The sequence below is a fragment of the Colletotrichum siamense genome (genome assembly GCF_013390195.1).
Source record: "Colletotrichum siamense strain Cg363 chromosome Unknown KSG_Cg363_contig10, whole genome shotgun sequence".
Taxonomy (NCBI): domain Eukaryota; kingdom Fungi; phylum Ascomycota; class Sordariomycetes; order Glomerellales; family Glomerellaceae; genus Colletotrichum; species Colletotrichum siamense.
In genome coordinates, this window is record NW_023501023.1 from 1,137,595 (window position 1) to 1,160,667 (window position 23,073).

At 52.3% G+C, this 23,073-nt stretch overlaps 11 protein-coding genes across 11 annotated transcripts; 7 read left to right on the top strand and 4 right to left on the bottom strand.

The window, feature by feature from the left end:
* Positions 1–385: 385 nt before the first annotated feature.
* On the top strand, positions 386–2,239 carry hbx4-1 (Homeobox protein 4; the record flags this gene model as incomplete). Its single annotated transcript, XM_036646066.1, has 1 exon — positions 386–2,239. One exon carries the CDS (start codon positions 386–388, stop codon positions 2,237–2,239), a length of 1,854 nt encoding a protein of 617 aa, XP_036488681.1.
* Positions 2,240–2,321: 82 nt separating this feature from the next.
* CYS3-1 (Cystathionine gamma-lyase) lies at positions 2,322–3,628 on the bottom strand (the record flags this gene model as incomplete). The annotated part of the gene is made up of 3 exons (XM_036646067.1): positions 2,322–2,879; positions 2,935–3,459; positions 3,527–3,628. 3 exons carry the CDS (start codon positions 3,626–3,628, stop codon positions 2,322–2,324), a joined length of 1,185 nt encoding a protein of 394 aa, XP_036488687.1.
* A 297-nt stretch (positions 3,629–3,925) lies between these two features.
* Cbs (Cystathionine beta-synthase) lies at positions 3,926–4,995 on the top strand (the record flags this gene model as incomplete). Its single annotated transcript, XM_036646068.1, has 3 exons — positions 3,926–4,173; positions 4,239–4,530; positions 4,588–4,995. The coding sequence occupies 3 exons, from the start codon at positions 3,926–3,928 to the stop codon at positions 4,993–4,995; spliced, it is 948 nt and encodes a 315-aa protein (XP_036488688.1).
* Positions 4,996–5,732: 737 nt separating this feature from the next.
* HOL3-1 (putative thiol methyltransferase 2) lies at positions 5,733–6,788 on the bottom strand (the record flags this gene model as incomplete). Its single annotated transcript, XM_036646069.1, has 4 exons — positions 5,733–6,059; positions 6,122–6,406; positions 6,480–6,645; positions 6,733–6,788. The coding sequence occupies 4 exons, from the start codon at positions 6,786–6,788 to the stop codon at positions 5,733–5,735; spliced, it is 834 nt and encodes a 277-aa protein (XP_036488117.1).
* A 3,365-nt stretch (positions 6,789–10,153) lies between these two features.
* CGCS363_v014221 (uncharacterized protein) lies at positions 10,154–10,687 on the top strand (the record flags this gene model as incomplete). Its single annotated transcript, XM_036646070.1, has 1 exon — positions 10,154–10,687. The coding sequence occupies one exon, from the start codon at positions 10,154–10,156 to the stop codon at positions 10,685–10,687; it is 534 nt and encodes a 177-aa protein (XP_036488116.1).
* A 762-nt stretch (positions 10,688–11,449) lies between these two features.
* CGCS363_v014222 (uncharacterized protein) lies at positions 11,450–13,583 on the top strand (the record flags this gene model as incomplete). The annotated part of the gene is made up of 2 exons (XM_036646071.1): positions 11,450–11,508; positions 11,594–13,583. 2 exons carry the CDS (start codon positions 11,450–11,452, stop codon positions 13,581–13,583), a joined length of 2,049 nt encoding a protein of 682 aa, XP_036488115.1.
* Positions 13,584–13,726: 143 nt separating this feature from the next.
* Positions 13,727–14,939, bottom strand: Cenpv-0 (Centromere protein V; the record flags this gene model as incomplete). The annotated part of the gene is made up of 5 exons (XM_036646072.1): positions 13,727–14,059; positions 14,117–14,312; positions 14,394–14,440; positions 14,510–14,575; positions 14,643–14,939. The coding sequence occupies 5 exons, from the start codon at positions 14,937–14,939 to the stop codon at positions 13,727–13,729; spliced, it is 939 nt and encodes a 312-aa protein (XP_036488114.1).
* A 1,615-nt stretch (positions 14,940–16,554) lies between these two features.
* On the top strand, positions 16,555–18,372 carry P450-1-3 (Cytochrome P450 monooygenase 1; the record flags this gene model as incomplete). The annotated part of the gene is made up of 5 exons (XM_036646073.1): positions 16,555–16,920; positions 16,983–17,085; positions 17,154–17,222; positions 17,280–17,858; positions 17,930–18,372. The coding sequence occupies 5 exons, from the start codon at positions 16,555–16,557 to the stop codon at positions 18,370–18,372; spliced, it is 1,560 nt and encodes a 519-aa protein (XP_036488113.1).
* Positions 18,373–19,235: 863 nt separating this feature from the next.
* Positions 19,236–19,835, top strand: CGCS363_v014225 (uncharacterized protein; the record flags this gene model as incomplete). The annotated part of the gene is made up of 2 exons (XM_036646074.1): positions 19,236–19,313; positions 19,401–19,835. 2 exons carry the CDS (start codon positions 19,236–19,238, stop codon positions 19,833–19,835), a joined length of 513 nt encoding a protein of 170 aa, XP_036488112.1.
* A 345-nt stretch (positions 19,836–20,180) lies between these two features.
* GLO5 (Peroxisomal (S)-2-hydroxy-acid oxidase GLO5) lies at positions 20,181–21,411 on the top strand (the record flags this gene model as incomplete). The annotated part of the gene is made up of 2 exons (XM_036646075.1): positions 20,181–20,332; positions 20,385–21,411. 2 exons carry the CDS (start codon positions 20,181–20,183, stop codon positions 21,409–21,411), a joined length of 1,179 nt encoding a protein of 392 aa, XP_036488111.1.
* A 298-nt stretch (positions 21,412–21,709) lies between these two features.
* Positions 21,710–22,174, bottom strand: dke1-1 (Acetylacetone-cleaving enzyme; the record flags this gene model as incomplete). Its single annotated transcript, XM_036646076.1, has 1 exon — positions 21,710–22,174. The coding sequence occupies one exon, from the start codon at positions 22,172–22,174 to the stop codon at positions 21,710–21,712; it is 465 nt and encodes a 154-aa protein (XP_036488110.1).
* Between the last annotated feature and the right edge of the window lie 899 nt (positions 22,175–23,073).

Sequence of the window (23,073 nt, forward strand, 5' to 3'; positions counted from 1 at the left end):
CCGGGGAATGAGCTCCTGCGGTTGTTGATGCCTACCTTAAGGTAAATTACCTTAGGTAAAGAATCCTCTGGTGACAAGAAACGTTTTCTCGATTCAATTGGGGTGGTATTCCTGTATCTTCACACAAACGTCTCAGTCGAGATTGTTCTCTGCACGACGGCGCCGTAGACGTCGGCTTGGGTTGGGGCCTTAAAGACCCGGCAGTACCCCCGCACGATGTGACGTGCCCTCCCATGCCAGTTGCTCCCGGCTTATAAAACCGGGCTAACTACTTCTTCAATCATGCCCGCTGCGATTGGATAGCGGCAATACCTAACCAACTGCCAGTTCAACTTCCATATCAAACCTCATTACAGAATCTCCAGTTATTGCACTCTAATGCTCAATGGAATCCAAAAGCCTGCCAACCAAGATCCCAATGGGCAAAGGAGGCACGGGGAAGACGAGTAGGGGAACTAATAGACACGCACGAAGCTCGACAAAAGTGCTGAAGGACTGGTTCGCCGCTCATGATGCGTATCCATACCCTTCGGACCAGGAGAAGGAGGACTTGCAAAGCCTTTCCGGGCTCAGCATCCGGCAGATCTCATACTGGTTTGTCAATGCCCGCCGTCGAAGGGGCGTGAAGAAGCCGACGACCCTGACAGAAGCATCGCTTCCGGAGCTGCTGCCGAGCACCGAGCCGGCGACCAGCCAGAACCCAGAATGGGATGCCATGAACCCATTGGATCGCTGGAGGACCTCGCCGCCCGAGGAAGAGCCCGTATCGTTGGACGCCATCGCAGAAGCCATCGGGTCATCACAGAGTCTCCCTGGCCTTAGCTCCTCCATCGACTGGACCGAGCCAGCGAGCTGGAGCCAGGGCCAGACCGACTCCATCAGCTCCCTCGGATCCTCCGACCAAAGCAACTCCAGCAACTCCTCCGCACACTCATACGCCTCCGACTCTCTCTTCAACATCCGGACCCAAGACGGCCGTCGCCGCAGACGGCGAAACAACCAAAAGTACCGCAACCCGCTCGCCGCACCCCCCGCCGACGGCGCCAAGCGCATCTACCAGTGCACCTTCTGCACCGACACCTTCAAGTCGCGGTACGACTGGACGCGGCACGAGGGTACCCTCCATCTCGTCCTCGAGAAGTGGACATGCCTCCCCTCTGGGCCGCGGTACTCCGACCCCGCCGAGGCCGTCGCGCGCTGCGTCCTCTGTGACGAGGCGGACCCCTCGGAGCAGCATCTGGAGAGGCACAAGTACCGCGAGTGCGCGGCCAAACCGCTCGCGGCGCGCTCGTTCTACCGCAAGGACCACCTCCGGCAGCACCTGCGCCTCGCGCACGGCGTGGACGACGTGTTGCCGTCGATGGGCGGGTGGAGGGCCAAGATCACGAGGGTGAAGTCCCGGTGCGGCTTTTGCGGCGAGACGTTCGGGCTGTGGGCGGACCGGAATGATCATCTCGTCGAGCACTACCGCGCCGGGGCGCTGATCAAGGATTGGAAAGGGTGTAGGGGTCTAGAGCCGGCTGTTGCGCTGCTGGTGCAGAATGCGATGCCGCCCTATCTGATCGGGGCGGAGGCGAACAACATTGAGCCGTTCAGCGCGTCGAGGGTGGCTTCCAAGTCGCCCGCGGCGGATGGAGAGAGGCATGCTGTGCCATCGCAGTTTGAGTCCCTGACGGCCAGGCTGGGCGACTACGTTAAGGCCGCGATGGAGAATAGCAGGCCGATCACGGACGACTCGATCCGGAGGGAAGCGCGGATGATCGTGTACGGGGATGATGACCCCTGGAACCAGACTCCCGCCGACAATGGAGAGTGGCTGCGATTATTCAAGGCGGGCTACGGTCTGGCGAGCGATGAGAAATTGCCAGGCTCCAGCGGACTGGATCCTCCTCATGCATGGCCGGTTGATTTACCATTCGATACGTTTCCCGATATGAACACAACAATCGTCACGCCATTCACATTCGAGAACATGCAGAATGCAGCTATATCGAGTTCTGCGTCTATCCCGCTGGACTTTTGTGGTGCTCCGGTTCAAGACGTCGCAGGGGATGGGGTGGCTGTTCCGTGGTCGTGGCAGACTCCAGAATGCCTAGCTGAGTTCAGGCAGATGGGATGCATGCCATCAATGGAGATGCCTACAGCTACTGAAGTTTGCAACATCAACGACCCATTCTTTGGGGCTCCTGTGTACCCAGAGCTGTTGCCTCCCGAGGAACAATTTAGGAATACAGCATAGTGGACTAGTCGTGCTCGGTAAAGAAACCATTTTCATCTCCATTTATAGCTTCTCCAGTCTTGAAATGCCTCTTTCACGATGTCTACTCATCTTTCACAGCTTCAGCCAAAGCCAGCTCAAGATCCCCCTTCAGATCCTCCACATCCTCAACACCAATACTCAACCGAACCAAATCATCACATACACCCACGCTTTCCCTCGCTTCGCGTGGCATGGACGCGTGCGTCATGCGCGCCGGTATCTCACACAGGCTCTCCACGCCGCCCAAGCTCTCCGCCAGCGTGAGGTACTTCGTCGCCTTACAGAACCGTGCCGCCGCCTCCCCGCCGCCCCTGATGCGGAACGAAACCATGGCGCCGCCCATACCCGCCCGGTGCTGTCTCTGCGCGATGTGTCTCTGCGGGTGGGAGAGCAGGCCTGGGTAGTTGACCGCCAGAACGTGAGGAGACGCCTCGAGAAGACTCGCGAGAGCCGCCGCGCTGGCTGAGGCAGCATGGACTCTGAGGTGCAGAGTCTTGAAGCCGCGGTGGGCCAGCCAGCAGTCAAAGGGGCTCGGGACGGACCCGGCTGCTATCTGGACGAAGGCGAGCTTTTTTTTGAGGTCGTCGGAGTTGAAGGCCACGGCGCCCATGAGTACGTCCTAAGACGCTGGTTAATAGGATCTGAGGTTGGTGGATAAGACGGCGACGACTTACGCTGTGCCCGTTGATGTACTTCGTCACGGAGTGCAGGACGATATCGGCGCCGTGGTCCAGTGGATTCTGGAGATACGGCGACAGCATCGTGCTGTCCACGACCACCAAAATGCCCTGCACATGAGCAATCTCCGCCACGGCACGAATATCAACCAGCGAAAGGGTAGGATTGCTCGGCGTCTCGATCCATATAAGTTGCGTATCATCCCTAATGAGCCTGGCCACGTCTCTTCCGAGAGAGGGCGCAAAGTCGACCGTGACGCCGCCAAGCCTCGTAAGGAAACGGTACGTGCCACCGTACAGGTCCGCGTTGCAGATGACGTGTCCACCGGGGGTGACGAGGCCGTGGACCACAGCAGCCGTTGCCGCCAGTCCGGAGGAGAAGGCCAGGGCGTGCTTGGCGTGCTCGAGTGTTGCGAGGGCTTGCTCGAAGCTCTCGCGGTTGGGGTTGTTGGAGCGGGAGTAGATGTATTTGCTCGCGGGCTGGTTGATGTCTGGCTGGGCGAAGGTTGTGGCGAGGCATATCTGGAGGAGGGCATAGTGTCAGTGAGAGGTGTTGCAGAGATTGGGGAAGGGGGCTTGGATGGCGGACCTGCTCGGAGAGGGCGCCTGTTGTAGGGTCGTGAGGTAGGCTGGCGTGGACTGCGTTAGTGCCGAAGCCGAGCTGCTTCTCGCAATGCTGTTGAGAGGGCATGGTGTCACACGGTTCGGCTAATGGTTTGGCGAAACTGGAGGCGTGCTGCATTATGATTCTAGACGATCGCTTGCCATTTATGCACCAAAGGATAGACGCTTTTGACACAGGGCGTGGGAGCTGCCACCGACGGAATGGGGGTTCTTGGGGGGTCCTCTCCGATTGGCAATGGCCTTGCCCTATTGTCTTTACGCAGTCACTCTAATGTTACTGTTAGGGCTACGTCGCTATCTGATTTATAAAGCCTACGTCTTGGTTCACCAGCACGTACTTCACAACCAGGAAACTATACCCGCCATGGCAGAACTACCTTTACCCCCAATCTTAGACTCGGCCATCCACCTCATCGGACAGACGCCGATGGTCCGTCTCAACACTCTTCCCCAGTCAGAGGGCATCAAAGCCGAGGTCCTGGCCAAGCTGGAGTACCACAACGCCGGGGGCTCAGTGAAGGACCGGGTCGCCAAAGCGATGGTCGAGAAGGCCGAACAGGAGGGAAGACTCAAACCAGGCGACACCCTGATCGAGGCAACCAGCGGAAACACGTACGTGCCCCCTACCATCCCTCATTTCGTTCAGCAGCTAAGAAAGATTACTAACGCGCCCCCAGCGGCATCGCTCTCGCCCTCATGGCCGCGGTCAAGGGGTACAAATGCATTATTACGATATCAGAGAAGATGTCCGAGGAAAAAGTCCTTGTCCTCAAATCTCTCGGTGCGAAGATCGTGCGGGCCCCCGCGGGCGTGCCCATCACCTCGCCCGACTCCATCATCAGCGTCGCCCGGCGCCTCAACGCTTCAACGCCGGACTCGCACATCCTCAACCAGTACACCAACCCGAACAACCCGTTGGCGCACGAACTCGGCACCGCGCCGGAAATATGGACACAGTGCGACGGAAAGGTTGACATTGTGGTCGCGGGCGCGGGGACGGGCGGCACGATCACCGGTCTCGCGTAGGGACTGCGGCAGCAGAATCCTGGCGTGGTCATCGTCGGCGCGGACCCCGTCGGATCTGTGCTCGCGCAGCCTGGCGAGTTGAATGCGGAGAAAGGGGAGTACAAGGTCGAGGGCATCGGGTACGACTTCGTCCCTGGGGTGTTGGATCAGTCTGCCGCCGACGTCTGGGTCAAGACGGGGGATGAGGAGGCGTTTGGGTACGCGAGGCGGCTGATTAGGGAAGAGGGGCTGCTGTGTGGCGGGTCGTCTGGGGCTGCGATGGCTGCGCTGGTGAAGTTTATGCGGCGGAGGCCGGAGATGAATCGGGAGGATGTGCGGGCCGTGGTGATTTTCCCGGATGGTGTGAGGAACTATCTTACCAAGTTTGTGGATGATGGGTGGATGGAGCGGAACGGCATGTCGTCATAAATTACGCTATCATAAATGCGAACTCGCTGAGGTCTTATTGTTGCCAAGAATGTTCCCAAACAGGAGAGTTCATGAAGTTGATGTGAACCACACTTCGAGTCTCGCGTTCCGGCTTACACCGCCGGAAAGGCGGGTCCCCGCATGGCCGGCCCCACTCGGAAGTGTCATTCAACGCCCTGAGAAATGCCATCCGACGCCTTGAGAAGTGTCAGTCAACGCCCTCCAAGAATATGTCAGGCCACATGTCACGAGGTGACAGAACTTCTGGCTCGTGTCCATTCAAAATTTGCAAGATTTATGCTGGAGCATGCTAAGTCCCCACCTCAGTCTACGCCCTTGAGGTGCCATTTTGTTGGAAGCTCATGATGGAAGTACGCGAGCGCACCTCGTGACGGGCGAAGCCATTACGTCGTTCGCTCGGGATTGTTTAGAGGCAATTCACTTGTTTCCCTGGACCAGACGCTGAGTATAGGTCTCAAGCCTTGGCCTAGCTAGGTTCGCGCGAGTTAGCTGTAGGTTAACCAAATGCTTGACGCTCACGCCTGTGTTTCAAAAAATAGCACTCAAAGCCTGTTATCTTTTATTCACGGTAGAAGAGTTTTATGATGCTAGGGAAACATAGCTTCTGAACATCATTGCTCATTGGCATGAAAATACTACCCGTGCACTGTTGTTACTCGATGAAAATGATTTCATAAACAAAACTGCGAGAGCATTCCAACCACGATTATCCCTAGCTACAATTTCTCAGTCCACACACTGACCATATCTGTTCCCTTTCCGTTCTCGTAAGACCGCGGCGGCTTGAAATACTCCACCCGCCGGAAAGCTCCCTTGAGACTTTTGTCTTCCGCGTCCTCGACCACCGGCTCCTGAATAAGACCATCGCCACCCTGCGCGAGAATGTTCCAGTATACTCCGCGAAGACCCCAAGGCGGCCCCGGCATACCGAGGTCTTTGTAAAGAGGGAACTCGAGGCAGACAAGAACACCGGTGAGCGAGAGTAGCTCCTGCATACGCAGGGCCCAGTCTTTCCGCATCTCTGGAAGGAGAGCGCAGAGGAACTGCAGAGACGGGTTAGCGGCCCGGAGTTTTATGGAATTGACTGAAGTTGAGGGAACAATACCGTGTAGTCAAAGATGAGATCGAATCCCTGGAAGTCGTCTCCGCTGCTGCTGGCGCATTGCGCCTCCCAGTCACGCTTGAAGAAGTCACCCGCCAGAATCTTGACCTCGCCGGGCTGTGCCCCGAAGACGCTGTCATGCGAGCCGAAATTGTACTCTCCCGGTTCCGGCAGTTCCGCAGCGGCGTACTGGCGTGCGACATCCGCACCCATTTCCGAGACTTCGAGGCCGTAGACGTCGTATCCATGGAGCGCGAGCATGACCACGTCATATCCCTTGCCACACCCCTGATGCGTTGGAAAAAGAGCAGTAAGTATCTTAGAAGAGCGTAGGATATGCTGAGCCAAGTGAATCACTCACGGGGACAAGCGCCTTCAGACGACGACCAGTAGACGGCCGAGGGAGGACTTCAGAGCGAGACTCTATGAGGTCGATGAGGGCCGGGGACGGTTTGCCTCTATCCCAGAGGTTGCTCTCGTCTGATTCCCACAGCTCTGACCAACCGGATGACTGCTTCTCACGATCTCTGTGATGAGTTATCAGCCCTGTGCTTTAGAAATTAATGCCATGGTAGTGCCCTTCCGGATAAATTCCTGCGAAGAGTGGCCCATACCTTGAGGTGAAATGCGAGATGAGGCGGCCAGGGCCATCCGTGTTTTCTGTCGCCATTTCGACCTTTCCAGTAAGATCAATGAGTTCTAGTATGATTGAGTTATCTAGGAAACACGACAGAGCTGTAAGAAGCCACGGGAATCAGCTGGTGTTTATAGTCTAGCTGCAACGGAGCCGGCAGTGCGGAAAGGAAACCCCGGCAACATTAGTGGCGCCTTCCACTGCCATCCAACGCCCTATGACAAAGCAACCTGCAGTGCACTGTCAAACAGGTGCGATCGCCTCTCTAAGCTGCTAACCCTACAAATGCTGCTTTGGAGAGGTGAAATGATGCCTGAGGTGAGGTTGGGGTGATTTGGGTCAGCCGAGGTGAAGAAAAACGGCGGTAAATGCAACGCCCCCTCAAACGATGCACGGTCTTCGAAGTTTTGTTTGGGGAAGGAAGTCAGGCAAAAATATTGATGACGAAGAAAATTATTTTGCACATTGCATCGAGGAGGGCGGCAATTGTGGTGAGACTCTCAGACGGCGATTACGGACTTGTTGAGGTTGGCGCGCATTTTGTTTGATAGATGTCAGCTCATTGCCCTGTCACGTCCAATCACGATACATGCCTATTAGATCTTGGTTCACAACTCACAACCCAGAGAAGGAAATCGAGAAAAAAAAGGACGATATTATTCATGTTCAAGATAACAAGAGGTAAGGAACTGAAACAGTCCTATCTCGTGCTCCATGCACAAAATTTGACAGCCTTCATCAAGTATCTCAAGTATAGCTTGCTCATCCATATCTTGAGGTCTTGAAGCTTTCAAGGCGTGAGCGTGCATTTGAGGTCTGTGTTGCATCTATTGATACACTTCACGTAGACATCGTTGCTTCCTTTCCCGAAAAAGCATTCTTCCCGGCATAGATTACACTGTATCTCTTTAGTTGCAGCGCTAAGAGTAGTCAGATGGCTTGCTTACCGCTGTGTTCTGGCGAGGTTCGATGACAGTAGGGCTTGCAACGGCAAGGCCTGCGAATAGGGCGAATAGCGTGATAGAAAATTGCATTTTGTAATAGGATAATAACGTCGGTCAACGACAATACTTGAAGATTAGTGAGGGCGAATGAAAGATGGAAGAGAGAGCGCGTATCAGCCAGTTGTAGAGAATGAGTAGATGTGCTAGAAACCCTCTTAAAGGCGAGGAATTACAGAGCGAGTATCACTTTTTTAAATAGACATGCCAAGAGGAACAGTTTAGAAGCAATCAGATAATTACCGCAGTATAGACATGGTGCTCTTTACAGTTTTGTCTGGGTATTGCGAGTACCTTAGGTCAGGGGAATCAACTCTGTTGTCATTATCCCCTGTTCTGCACTTTAAACTTCCGCAGGCCAGCACCCCAACTGATGGGATCGTAACACTGGGGCTCCGTGAACTGACTCGATGCTATGTTCAGCTGACACAAATCTGACACAACGCCAATGAAAAGGCCTGTCATGGTCCCTAATCAGAACATGAAAAGGCCCGCCAGGTCGCTTATTGGGGTGCTCGATGTGCTAGAGTGCGGTTACGCGCGTGGAAAATTTCCCTTTTCATACTCAAGCGGTAATCTTTCTTCAGACAAGCTCTCCTGTCGGCTGTCACTGGTGGACCAGCACCCTAGGCTTCATGTCACGCCCTTGGACAGCTCAGGGTCCTAAAAGGTCACTCGGCACAGTCGGCAGCGGGACCAGTGAGCAGGGTCAAATGACGGGCATAACAATGTGGCCTTGACGGAGGACGGGAACGAGTGCCTTCTCTTGGGTTGCGACCTGTCCAAAAGAAAATACGATCAGCGTCGATGCCAACAAAGCCGCCCACTAGTTCACTAATCTACTACTTACATATTGGAGCTAACTACCTCACCAAGTGCAGACGAAAGCAATGGCGACGGCAGACCAGAGATCTAAGCTGATAACCAATTGCACCACAAAGCGAAAAGCTTCGGCAACAACTCCCATGGCTTTATCCCCTGTTCTGCACTGGTAACCACGCCGGCCAGCGCCCCGATTGGTTGGGCTGTAGAGATGTAGCTAGCGTATCTGCCCGGTCACCACGTTTCACTCCCTAGGGCTGGTTCCTCAGAACTAAAGTCGCTGTGATACAAGACCAGGTGACTTAAAGTTCCTGAAGTACCACGCCAAGGTCTTTCTGAGCATGACTTTGAAGGAGATTTGTGAGGTTACGGAAGTATGTCTCCAAAAGATTTGTCCAATGCAGTGTGCCTGATCAGGCGAAGATTAGCACAAATGCAAAATGGTGGGAAATATGAGCCGTAGTGAGGCAGTTTGGAAATATATGATCAAGCCACCAACAGTCTGAAACGCTACGCCCACCTGAGTCAATGACAGACTGATGTGATTCGTTAGAGTCGGAAAGCGTGTAAGGCATAGCGATTGAGGACTCATCACGTCACTGGACATGTACTTTAGGACTTGTCCAGAGGTTTGTCTAGAGAGATAGGCGCAATGAACAGTCGGCGATAACATATGGGCGTGCTCCCACCACTTTTTAGAAACACGAACGATCATTATTTGTCTAATCATTAATTCTAGTGTCAAGAGGGTGTAGTGAAACAGGGAAGGTTCCAAGGACAAATGTGCACAAAGCGGAGGCAAAGTCAAACCGCTCTGGATGATCGTCAAATACAATGCGACCAGCTGATCTAACAAAAGCCAGGCAGACATACGGCCCCCAAACTCGTGAGCTTATAAACTAAAACAGGCCTCTCCAACTCAGATCTGCGGGATTAGAGCGCCAGGATTGGAAGGTAGTCATGTGGTCATAGAGCCTGCTTGATGCAGCCTGGTCAGCCGTAGCTTGGTTGTCGATAGTCGCCGATCTCTACGCAGCCTGATTGCTGCTGATCGGTGTTGCATGTAACTTGATCTAGAAAGTTCATACTCGCTCAAGGACAAGATCATCCGTACACAATTGAGGCTGAGCCTGGCAAAAAGGTTCAAAGTCCAGAAATCCATAATTCTTACCCATTCCCTGCCTTCTTCCTTCTTCGTTCCATGGTGGCCCCTTTACTCTGCTGGAATTTCCACAACTCTGAGGCTTACATCGCAGCCCTCAGCTATTTTATGATTATTGAGAGCTGTTTTAACATCCATTGATTGTCCCATATCCCATCTTTCCTCTTTGCATCATTGGGCTGTTTGACGTGATGAGCGCCTTCCTCCGGCCCCCAGGCCCCGGTGCCGCGGGTGAATACACGCATAATCCCGTCTATTCCTTGGGGCAAGAGGTCGATTTATCATGGCAGAAGGAGTATGATGTGATCGACTTGATCCTGACCCAGTCATCACCTGAGAGAGATCCATCCGTCTATCTTCTGAGTGAGTTCATCTCGTTACCCTGAATCATTGACTTCTGACGCCTGGCCTGCGCAATGCTGACAAGAGATTTGGATGCAGACGGAACGAGCGCCGGAGGCTATCGATGGAACGTCAGTCTTGACGGTCTAGCATTCCCCGACTGGTACGACCCGACGCTGAGCCCCGTCTACTTTTTCCGAATGCTACTAGCTGGAACCACTGGGGGCGGTACAACATCCCATTACTTCAACATTACTGAAGCTGCCGTCTCGGCAACCACTACATCATCATCTGCGGTCACATCGCCGACTGCGTCTTCCACATCGGCGTCGGACTCGACACCGGCTCCCCTTAAAGACGAGGGAAAGGGGCTGTCTGGTGGGACTATAGCAGGTATCGCGATTGGAGCGACGCTAGGGACTCTCGCCGTGGGCTGTCTGGTGGGATGGATGGTCTGGAAGCAGATACGAAAAAGGAAGCAGGCGCTGGCTGGCCAGAGCGAGAAGTCGCTGCACGAGGTCCATGGGCAGAGTCATGTTCGTTATGAGCTTGGTAGCTCAGATCAGAGAGATGCGAGACATGAATTGCCAACCGATCGGAACTGGTGATGTTGTAAGACGAGGATTCTTTGAGTTACCTTGAAGCGTTTTACGTTACGATTTAAATGTATACTAGTAGTATGAGCAATTGATCATGGAATTTGCAGATTAAAAGTTGACATACATCATTTATTGAAACCCGATACATCTAATGGGACGAAGTGTTGTTTTTGAATTAAACCCCCTATTCGGAAAGAGAAGCTCTCCTCAGTAAGGCTATTGAGACGTTGGCTTGTCAACACTGCGAAGAAAAGGTTATAAGGGAAGAAAGGTAACAACACATCCCATTCATTGAGATCATTACTTGATGCTGTATAGGTAGGTATGCTGGCCAAGATCCACTGGATCATTACCGGATCGTAATAACCTCATTTTCAGAAAGAGAGTGTCTCCCAAACGGCCTTGTATTCGCGTTCGAAGCGGGCTCCTTCATCCCTTTTTCGTATCCAATGCGAGAAATGGACCCAACCGTTCCGAGTGACACAAGCAACGGCGCACATCGTTCCACAAAGACGAAATACTGAGATACGAGAAATCAAATTAATGCATCGCTCAATCGGACAGCAGACATTGTTGAGATGATGATCTGCTTCGTCCTCACAAGAAAGTCTACGTAGTACCTCTCCACCCCTTGCGGATATGCTTGGCGAAAGGGTTGTGTACATACCACCTCAAATCAAGACCTCTCGTCAGTTCAGAAGCTCATTATGCATCAAGTCTGTTGCCTCTCGGGAAAGGAGGGCAGTGAAGTTTCTATCCGTTCACGCAACCATGAAGTTCCGGCGCTCTGCTGTCAGAAACTCGGTCGACCATGCCTTGATGCTTTTCTGGTAAATCAATCTTCCCGCCATGGGCTCTAACGCGCTTCTTCCAAAGAGAAGCAGACGGAATACGATAACTGACACGATCTTCCAGGGCTGTCCTGTTCGTCGCCGTCACCGCACAGTCTCCCCACCCAAGCAGAGCAGAGTGCATCGGAGCGAATACCACCGGGCCATGCTTGGTTACCCCAAACTGCTTCGATCCGATGTACTCTACGGCGGTCATTGACAAAGACGAGAACATGACCCTGCTCTCTCCCCATCGGCGGATCTCTGGACATTTCGAAGGCACCGACGTCGATTTCAACTTTTACCTTCCCCCGGAGACACGGTGGCAGGGTCGTTTCTTCAGCTACGTCTACCCGGACCAGAACTCTACGGCCATAGACCGGCGGATTGGCTTTGCACTGGACAGTGGTGCCTATCTCATTCAAGTCTCTGGCACTTCGGGATATCGTGCCGACGCCGCCGCGGCGAAATTCTCTCGGTCCATCTTGGCCAACTACTATCGCTCGGTCCCGGAACATGTCTATGGTTACATATATGGCGGCAGCGGAGGCTCATACATGACGATCGGTGCGATGGAGAACACTGCTGGTGTCTGGGACGGGGCGGTACCCATTGTGGTGGCAACGCCAGTTTCTATTCCGTTGAACCATGCGGTACGCAACTTGGCCTCAGCAGTGCTCAGGAACAAGTCATCCCACATCGTTGATTCGATCAGAAGCGGAGATGTAGAAAAGGCCATGTCGAATCTCAGCGAGACCGAAGCATCTGTGTTCAGGGAGGCGACGCTTTCGGGCGTTCCGATAGAAGCCTGGGAAAACTTCAGCGGCCTCGCGAGCAGCCGAATGCTGAAACTTCTATTGAGCTCGATCAAAAACCTCGACCCTTCTTACGCGGACGACTACTGGAGCAAACCAGGATATCTGGGGACTGATAGTTCCACTCTATCCGACGTGCTTCATTCCAATTTTGTCAATCTCACGGCGACAATCCAAGAGGTCATCGCAATCATCGATGATGACGACTTTGCTTTCAACATCACACTCGAGGGAGTTCCTGAAAAGATTGCCAATTTTGATGGCCTGGAATTCACCCTCCTCGATAGGGACTGTTCGTCCAAGATCGGTGCCTTGACCGGAACCTGGAACCCCTCCACCAAATCCATCATGGTGACCAAGGAAAATCCGGACATCGTACTGAGCAATCTGACCCAGGATCGGCGAATCCGCGTCGATAATAGCTGGTTCATTGCAATGCATACATACCATCGCCATCAAATCCCGAATCGACCCGGTTTCTACGGATTCGATCAGTTCATGGGACCCGACGGAGCCCTTTTGTATCCCCAGCGAGCCGTACAAGCCGCTGCCGAAGTGGCCAAGGGCGCTTGTGGTGGTTGCACCCATAGCGGCAACATCACTGGGAAGATGATCATAGTGGACAACCTGCTTGATATCGACGCCTTCCCATGGCATGCAGATTGGTACAAGTCTCAGGTACAAAGGACTCTCGGTTCCAGTTTCGATGACAACTTCCGGCTGTGGTACAACGAGCGCGCCGACCACTTCTTCGAGCCTGTCGCGGAGAACCTGAAAGACTTCATTATTGACTACACTGGGATGTACGAGCATGCGATGCGCAGTCTCTGTGCCTGGGTTGAGGACGGTATTCAACCACCAGCATCGACGAGTTATCAAGTTCAGAATAGCCAGGTCATTCCTTCTGGCGAAGCAGACGATCGGCATGGTATCCAGCCCATTGTAGAGCTTTCCATGAATCCGTCGCTTATTGGAAACATTCAAAGGGGTACCGAGGTAAATTTCATTGTGCGGGCGGTAGCACCTGTTGGGGCTGGCAAAATCGTCGCTGTCGAGTGGGATTCTCTGGGGGGCAAGACGTTCGAAAGCCTGCCATTTGGCGAACCTAACGAATTCGTTGACCTGGTTGTGCCATTTGTTTATGATATTGCTGGCACGTATCTGTGTGTAGTCAAGATTACTTCTCAACGTGAAGGAAACCCATCTTCCCAATTTGCTCGGGTAAGCAACTTGGGGCGGATCCAGGTGGTAGTACGATGAAATACTGCTAGAAATATTCATTATTGCTTTCTTTTCTAGCAGATGCGATGAGGCCCAAGTCTATGAGACTGTTTGTTGCCTTGAAAGATTAAATGAACGTGATATAGAGCCAATCTCGAACATCAGGACACCAAGCCTCACACCTAAGGGTTCTTATAGGGCGGTGAGATCTTGTTGGCCCCATCCTTCAAGACTGGGGGCTTCATCTTCTTCAAGTCCACGTCGGGCAGGACACGTAAATTGACCGGGTGTCCAGCCTTTATGCGCTCGCCAAATCCATCGGCTGGCACTGCCCCGATAGCCTTTCGCTCCTCATCGGAGAGATGGTTGTACTCGTTAGTCATGCACACACCGCATATCTTGCAGAATGTCTTGTTCAGGACGTGACGCGAAAAGCTGTATCGGCCGATGTTGGCGGGTTCGGTGGCGTGGAGAACGACTCGTTCCTTCTTCGGATAGATCCATCGGTAGGCGTTCTGTTTCGTTTCCGTCAGCGTCTGAACTTACACCGCCAAAGAAACACTTCGACTGACCCTCACGCAGATACTGCAGTTGCACTCGGCTGTTTCATTGTCATTTGTTTCATCCAGCGGCTCGCTCATGAAAGCCACGGTGACTGCGCCGCAATGACAAGAGCCGGTGTAGAGCTTGCTGCCGTCGATGGCAGGGGGCAGCGGCCCGTTATGTTTGGGAGATGCATATTTGTCTCCGAGAGCAGCGCCATCGTACCTGGGAACAAGCTGATTAGCCAAATGGAGTCCTCCTAGGATTTATCTTCCAAAGAGATATGCATCTTCAAGAAAGGCTCACGGTTGCTTCTCCAACTCAAAAACATCAATACCTTGAATGGTACGAATCTGCAGATGAAGGATGGTTTAGTGCCTCATCGTGTGCATATGGAGTATCGCGATAAGGAGGCCACTCACGTTGAAGGCTCTGCCGTTCCCTCCAATGAACTCCCCCATAACAGGCGTGGCACAAGTGGGACAGAACTGCAAAGTCAATGTCAGCGACTAGGCTAGGTATCTTGTCTTCGCATATTCGTCATCGAATTTGTACCTTATGAGCAAGCTTCTTCGCACCAAAGGTGTATTGCGAAAGAGCATTCTTGTCGCCTTTGACAATATCGAACTTGCTTCCTTCTGTGGGAAAGACCCAGAGGTACCCTTTCTTGTGGCAGATGCTACAGTTGCATTCCATCGCCGACTTGATCTCCGGTAACTCAGCTTCGTAAACGAAGGATCCGCAATGGCAATTGCCTCGATACAGACGTAGACTTGGCTGTTGCTGAGATGCATCTTTCTCCGGCTCTTGCTGCTGTGCATCCCCCGCTTTCTTGCTTCTTGTGGTGACCATGTTGGGCGGCCTGACGGTGGTCGTACTCAATATGATCAACGGAATTAGGATCTTAGAGGAGGACTAGAAGAAAACAGTCATGAAGAGATCGTTGACGGATAATTTCGAAGGGAAAATAGAGATTAAGGTTGCAGGCTGCTAATTAAATGGCAGGCTTTGGAGCATAATTACCCCGCGTTCTGGAGCCCCTTGCATGGGAAGGCAGGCATCGCCGGTCAGCATGAAGGGAAGCGGCGTTATCTGAGGCCGAACAGTGCCTAGCAACAGACTTGTGGCGTTCCTCGCTTGAAATGGAACATACACTTGCAACTCTGATATCCTTCGGATTGGTGCGGTTCCTTCGCTGTTTGTGACTCACCGCTGTTAACAAGTTCCACTTGAGTGAGGTGTAAGACTCTGATGTTGCCCCGAACATCTCTGTCCCACCAATTCACACCACATCTACAGATTTCCGTAGGGCAGTGTGAATGGTAGCTTGAGTGTTGAGCATTCGGGAGCGGGGTCGTCCAATGCCTAGCTCACAGCCGCTGACGTCAATCTTGCCTGTGACTGTTCAGCTGCACTTAGGGCTGAGATTATATTCATATCAAAGGCCGATTGTTGCTCGGGAGACTCCTAAAAACACGTAAGGAGTCTCACATTGTCTATTTGCTGACATGTAAGAAGACACAGCCAACGTTTGATTGGATTTGAACGTAAGTTGTACGAAGAGGGGTAAGATGCACTCGTACTATCTGAGGTCGCCAGTGCTACAAATGCATCTGGTCAAGATCTAAGGGCATTGTGGTCCTCTTGAAATTGATGTTTATAGACCTTGTCGGTTAATGTCAGAGGCTAGTGGTTGGTACATGGCCATGTTATAATATAATAAATTCCTTTCTCCCGGTAATTTCTGATGGGCTCTCTCGGCTTGCACTGGCGTGAACCTTGATATATACATGTATTGGCGTTGCGTTCGGTGAGCGGACGTACATGCGGGAAAACTCCGTGATCTTCAAATTCGAGTTTTCTGGATCTGAACCAATTCTGCGAGTCTATGGATTCATCACGCAGCGGACATTGCCAAGGCTCTGACGTGAACGACTCCTCTTGAGCATCACGACGCGGGTACGCTATCCCGCCGGCGGCAAGAGATGAACCCCCACTTTCAAGATTGATACGAAACCGACACAATTCGCCCAATGAGCTTGGCAGCAATTGATTTCTAGAACGAATACACGGTCACAATTAAGGTTCCGGCACTTGGCAGCAAGGGTGATCTGCATGATGGCCCGGTGGGATGGAACGGTTCCCCTCGCGGACGCCCTCCGCAAACTCCGGTTGAACCATTCGCGTCAAGCTCATTGGTTCATCCCTCAGACAGCCGCTGGATGGATTATTCAGTTGACACGACTGCCGGGCCGTTTCAGTGTGGACATCGGCCGAACATCACTGCCCCGGTGAGGCGGTGACGGAGCTGACCGCGGGGCCACGGACAACCAAAGTCCGCCGCCCGCCGAAAGAACACGGGTATATGTGAAAATTCCCGTTGGAATTTTGAATCAACAGACGAACACTCCAACCATTCAGATTACAAAGTCAGCTTCTCTCCACCGCAAATCCACCTGATTTCAGCATGGACGTCTTTAACACGACATCTTTCGACAACGCAGTCACCGACCGCCAGGACCCTTCCACGTCCTCGTGGTACGTGGTGGCATCATGCGCGACTGTCGCCATTTTGTCCCTGTTTCTTATGAGGGACCGTACGACCAAGCTTCCGTACCTCAACCCCAAGAAGCCTTTTGAATGGTCTTCGGCTAGAGCTGCGCAGGAGATCATCCTCAATGCCCGAAACTTGATGTACCTTTCAGCCAATAGTCTGTTGGGAAAACCTTTTCGCGTGTTGGGTGACGTTGGCGACGTTATCATTCTACCTCCCGATGTTGGCCAGGAGATCCGGAACGACAAGCGCTTCAGTTTCACACAAGGTCTTGCCGACGTAAGTTGATTTGAACTCTACTCCTCACACTTTGTGACTACTAGCTTACACGGGATTTGTAGGACTTCCAAGCTCATTACTCTGGCTTTGAGCCTTACAAGGAAGCTTGCGACCCGGCCGAGAGACTTCAGAATGTAGTGAAACTAAGGCTAACAAAGACCCTGGGTACGTTCTCTCCCCATAATTCAAATAATGTGACGGAGAATGAGACTGATACATGACTTTCGCAACAGGTAAAATCACCAGCATTCTCTCCCAGGAAGCAGACATGGTTATCAAGAACACTCTCACCGACTCGAAAGGTAAGTTTCAGCGTCCACTGCGCTCCTGGCTGCAGTTGCCCTGACCAATCTTCTCAGACCCCCACGATGTCGTTCTCAAGGAAGTCGTCCTTGATGTCGTCTCTAGACTCTCTGGTCGCATCTTCGTTGGCGAGCGCCTTGGCCGAAACGACGAATGGCTTCACACTGTCATCAACTACGTCGAGACGAGCGTCTTTGCCATGCAGGATATGCGCAAGTGGCCTGAATTCCTTCGACCTGTTGTCGCCTGGTTTCTTCCCAGAACTCGGCTCCTCCGCGCATATATCAGAGACGCCGAGAAGCACGTCTTTGCTGAGATCAAGAGACGCAAGGAAGAATCACCGGCCGTCGAGTACCTGGATGGTATTACATGGTTTGAGGAGATGGCTAAGGGACAGAAGTACAATCCGGCCGTTGGTCAGCTGATGTTGGCCAGCGTTGCCGTACACACCACTGCCGATCTTGTTTGTCAAGCTATGTACGACATCTTGCAGCACCCTGAGCTGATCCAACCCCTGAGAGAAGAGGTTATTCGCGTCATTGGCGAAGGAGGCTGGAAGAAGACGGCTCTGCACAACATGAAGTTGATGGATAGTGTTCTGAAGGAAAGTCAGCGCCTGAAGCCCAACCAGATTGGTAAGTCTCCTAACGTCACGAAATCATGACGCCTTGTGTTCGAAGAAGGAAATGAACTGACCTTCGAATAGTGGGAATGAACCGCAAGACAGTCGAAGACATCCAGCTTCCCGACGGAACTTTCCTCGCCCGCGGAGCTTCCATCGTCGTCTCCGCTGAACGCATGTGGGATCCTAAGGTCTACACCAATCCTCTCGAATTCGATGGCTACAGATACTTCAAGGAGCGCGGTGGCCCCAACGATGCCGTAAGCCAGCTCGTGAGCACCAGCACAAGCCACATGGGCTTCGGACACGGCATGCACTCTTGCCCTGGTCGCTTCTTTGCCGGAAACGAAGCCAAGGTTATTCTGGCTCATTTTCTTCTCAAGTATGACTTTGAGTTTGCTGAGAATCAGACGCCAAAGTACATGGAGTATGGGTTCACTTGTGAATCAGACTCTACTGTCAAAGTTTCTGTTCGCAGACGCAAGGAGGAGATTGACCTGTCTGTCCAGGACCCCCAAGCGGAATGAGCATGGGTTTAGTATTCATGTCCAAGCTTGGTCTTGAACGACTCACAGAAAGATTGTAGCTCATTTTCTTTTGTCATTCTTGGTGTAGCTTAGAGGCAGTGTAAGAAGATAGAGGTCATAGATGTGTTTTGTTTTAGGTTTGGTAATTTGAGTAGTTTTATTCTACATTATAAGCTGACAGTCGTGCAAATACGTCTTTCAATTGGGGCCTGATATTTCAATTGAAGTGGGAATTTGCAGGATTTATTTCGTGTTCATGCATACTTTTGCGGCATCTACCATGATCAAATACTCAATATTTGTATGCGAGCACTCGGCAATGCGCTCGCTGTAGGTCCAATTAGACATAACTGTGCCAACAGCCAGCTGATCACCGAAACATTGCGTGATAAAATAATGCGTCAAATTCTTTTAGCCACGTCGCTAATACCAATGTGTACTGGGCAATTTGAAATTAGCAAATTTTGCAAGCTGAGATGTTGAAAATAAGCATGCCGTGTGGATAGTGCTTGATGACAGTGTATTAGAAATGTTCTAGGGACTTGATTACCCACCAATTGGCGCTGATTACCCAGCAAAAAGCCCCATTGCGGGGATACTCAAGCCACATTACTTCACCCTCGCTCCTCTTCCGAACTTGTTCCTTGAAAGCATTCATGATTGAGCAAGAGAAGTCACAACATTATTAGGCGAAAGCGCTATAAGAACCATTGTATCTGCTATTAGGCTGTCAAGCAAGCGATTGGCAGGTCAAGCTCAAGTCAATGTTCGCACTCTCTTCAAACCAACCCCACCGGCAGCTTACACCAGAATCACGGGGCCCCGTGGGAGCACTCACCGCAACACGCACTGACTCTGGAGAAATGGAGCCCGCTAATGAGCCACTGGGGCCATCGGAGTTTGACGTTTACAACCGCTTGTCCAATATGATGCAGACCTTCGTGAGTTCTTTTGTTGGGGAGGCTGGATCTCAGCGATCCCTGGTCTTCAGCGACCTCTCAAGTAATTCTGACGTATTGTCTGTATAGCACAACCACTTTCGTCGGACCTGGAAGCGTCTTCAAGATTCCACAATACCCCCTGTTGACGGCCCGCCAAAAATGACGGATGACCAGATTCTCAGGGAAGGGCTTTTCTTCTGTTACCGTCTGACGAACCACCACAATATCGAAGAGAGGTCTCTATTTCCAATGCTGGCGCAGAAGATGCCTGAATTCAGGGGTGACAATGCACTTCTGCTGGAACAGCACCGGGAGATACATCATGGCCTCGAAGACTTGCAGCAATATCTAGAAAAATGTCGATCGCGCAAAACCAAGCTGGACCTTGCGATACTGAGGAGCAAAATGGAGCCTTGGGGCCATGTCCTTTTACTGCATCTGGACCTAGAAGTCGAAATGCTGGGCGCGGAGAATATGAGGAAATACTGGACGCGGGAGGAAATGCTGGGAATGCCTGTTTGAGTAATTACCGGCGATTATGTACGGCGTACCACGGTACACACCGAGAGGCGCCGACCAAAACAGGTGCACGGCTCCGACATCGGCAACGTTGACACCGAACCGCCGAGCTGACACGGCCCGGCGAGTCGGAGGTCCGCTCGTTCACGATGATGATGCCATAGAAGTCAGGGTGGCCCGTATCTCGCGACGCCGAGTTTCGGAACATCGTGGGAACCAACATCGTCAATTCTGCCAGTGCTTACAACAAGTGCTTACCCCTGGCCCGATAAACAAATACTAGGTCTCCGCCACAATCCACCCGATTTTAATTTACCACTCACTTTCTTTCACCACAACACATTCAACATGACTATCAAAGAAGTTCCTCCGAAGGTAGTGACCGTCGCCGACGCGTACGAGATCGCCAAGGCGCGTCTGCCAAAGCCAGTATGGGATTACTACACCACCGGCGCCGACGACGAGCACACCCGTGAGCGCAATCAAGCTGTGTACAGAGAGTAAGAATTTCTCCTCACTCCGTCTCATTCAATTGACTGATCTGTCTTGCAGGCTCCTCCTCCGTCCCCAAACACTCCGAAACGTCTCCAAGATCGACACCTCAACAACGATCTTCGGCAAGCGCTACGACATCCCGATCGCGATCGCGCCGAGCGCATACCAAAGACTCGTCGGCGGCGAAGGCGAACTCGACGTCGCCCGTGCTGCCTCAAATCTCGGAACCAATCTCACCCTCTCCAGCAACGCCACCACCTCCCTCGAAGATGTCGCGAAAGTTCTCCCCGACCGCGGCCCCGAGTACCCGAAGCCGTGGTTCCAGCTCTACTTCCTAGGCAACCGTGAGCTCACCTCAGGCCTGATCAAGCGTGCCGAAAACGCTGGCTACGAAGCGCTTGTCCTCACCGTCGACACCGTCGTCCTCGGAAACCGTCTGCAGGAGCGCAAGACGCCCTTGACCCTCCCGGCTGGTCTGTCAATGGCGAACATGGAGTCGCGAAAGGTCGGCGCCATTTCGAGAGCCAACATGCTCCTGCGCGCTGAGACGGCGGCGGAGTACAACAAGATCGTGGATGAGTACCACGGCTCGCTTGTCGATGCTAGCCTGGAGTGGAACGAGGTCATCCCTTGGCTCAAGTCGCAAACGAAGATGAAGATTCTTGTCAAGGGCATCATCACGGCTGAGGATGCTCAACGGGCCGTGGAGGCTGGTTGCGATGGAGTTGTCGTTTCGAACCACGGTGGTCGCCAGCTGGATGACGTCCCGGCGACACTGGAGGCATTGCCCGAGATTGTTGATGCGGTGAGGGGCAGGATACCCGTCATCTTCGACGGAGGCATCACTCGAGGAAGCGACGTCTTCAAGGCGCTGGCTCTCGGCGCTGATCTGTGTCTCATCGGACGCACTGCTCTTTGGGGCTTGGCATGGGACGGTCAGAAAGGTGTTGAGGGAGTGCTCCACATCCTTGAGCGAGAGCTTCACAGAACCATGGCGTTGATGGGCACCGCCAGCCTGAAGGAGCTCAACAGAGGACTGCTCGGACGCTCAAAGAGAGATGGATTTGGAATTGCGAAGCTTTAGATGATGAGCGTTACCTTCCATGCATTAAGCGATCTAGCGATAGACTATTTGGAGTTTTGGGACTTTTTCTCAATCATAGACGTCAGACATGGGTGCCTTGGCCCGCCATGCTTCCGGAAATAGACTTAGAGTTGTATTCCCATTGTCATCAGCACATACCAGACGCCCGCTTTCCTGTTCCAGCTGGTGTTCAGTCGCGTTCAACTACATGCTTAGAAGAAGCTCTTACCTAAACGTCCAGGCTGAGTTCCACTGCCAATCGAAGACTCGTTCACGACATGTTCAAGTCTCCACCCAATTACGATGCTTCCGAAGTCGAATCTGCCAGGTGTTGAAGCATGGAAACATCCATCAAAAACAATTCACGACCCTCATCATCAATGAAAGCGGAGGGACCATTGCTCATCATCAACATCTCCACCTCATCCTCGAACACAAGCGGGTCATGGACCGCGCCCTTCCTCTCAGATACATAGTCTCCCTGTGCGAAATGTCCCGTTTGAGGGTGCTTGCCGTCGCCTCGAATGACATAGATCTCCGCGCTTTCGATGTGTCGATGCCGAGGAAGAACTCCTCCCTTCTCCGCGCGGACGATAACAGTATAAGAGCCTGTTTCGGGAGAGAGTTTCACTAGCTTGATCCAGACCTTGGGCGCTAGAGGCAGCCATCTGAGATCGTTGCAGTGTATGGTGTCCCCGCCATCGTGAAATGCAGAGTCGTCGGTTTTAGTAGAGGAGTCGGTTTTGGGGACCAAGGAAGTCATTTTCAAAGATGGAAAGTAGTGAATGCCGAGAAAGCGTCTGGTAATGTCGTGTTGGAAATTTGCGTGATTGGTTCAATGTGCGAGCCAAGTTTATATAAGTGAATCAGACTTTCGAAACTCGTGCCCGGATCATTGGACATTTAAGGGATTGAAGATGGACAACATATATCTCGGCGGAATTAGTTTTCGGGTCCATATTAGTAAGTCAGTCGGATGTCTACTTTCAGTGCATGTTTCAAGACCCGCTCGCGACACCATGTTTTCCATGATTACTGAACTGTATTTTGTAACTGCTGTGATCCTTTTGATGCCTCAGACCAAATCCATGCTCTCATTGAGTGTTGTGGGGTTGCTCTGAAGCACGTACTCCCTCGGTGGGATTAGCTTGCAGATAAACCCGTAAGTCCGGGGCGCATGATTCATTCTGGTGGATATGAAGATGAAAATTAAGAGTCACCTTTGTTTCCACTTTGAAGATGAAAACACGAACAGAAACCAACATGAGAGTCCGAAGTCCACGTCCACGTTGTCCGAGTCGGGCTGACTGTACGTCAATTCTCCATGTTGCGCCGATCCCCCGCTAAACAGGACCTAAAATTTCGATCTGAGAGGAGCATTCATTGTGAAATTGGAGTAAAATTCTCAGAACAAATTCGGTTCAGCCTGTTGCCACTTGATTGGCTCTCGGCCTGCCCAGAGCGTTCTTGCCCATCCTCTGTTGTACCATAGCGGTATTTTGCACAACATAACAAAGACTTCACTGAATTGAATCGGATCTTGGAAGTGGACATGATATCATGACATAACATACATGTAGCTTAGCTTTCAAACACATCTTCCATGATGTGGACTCAACAGGTAGGCCTTCGACCTTGAAGTTACAGCATCAGCTGTAGCTC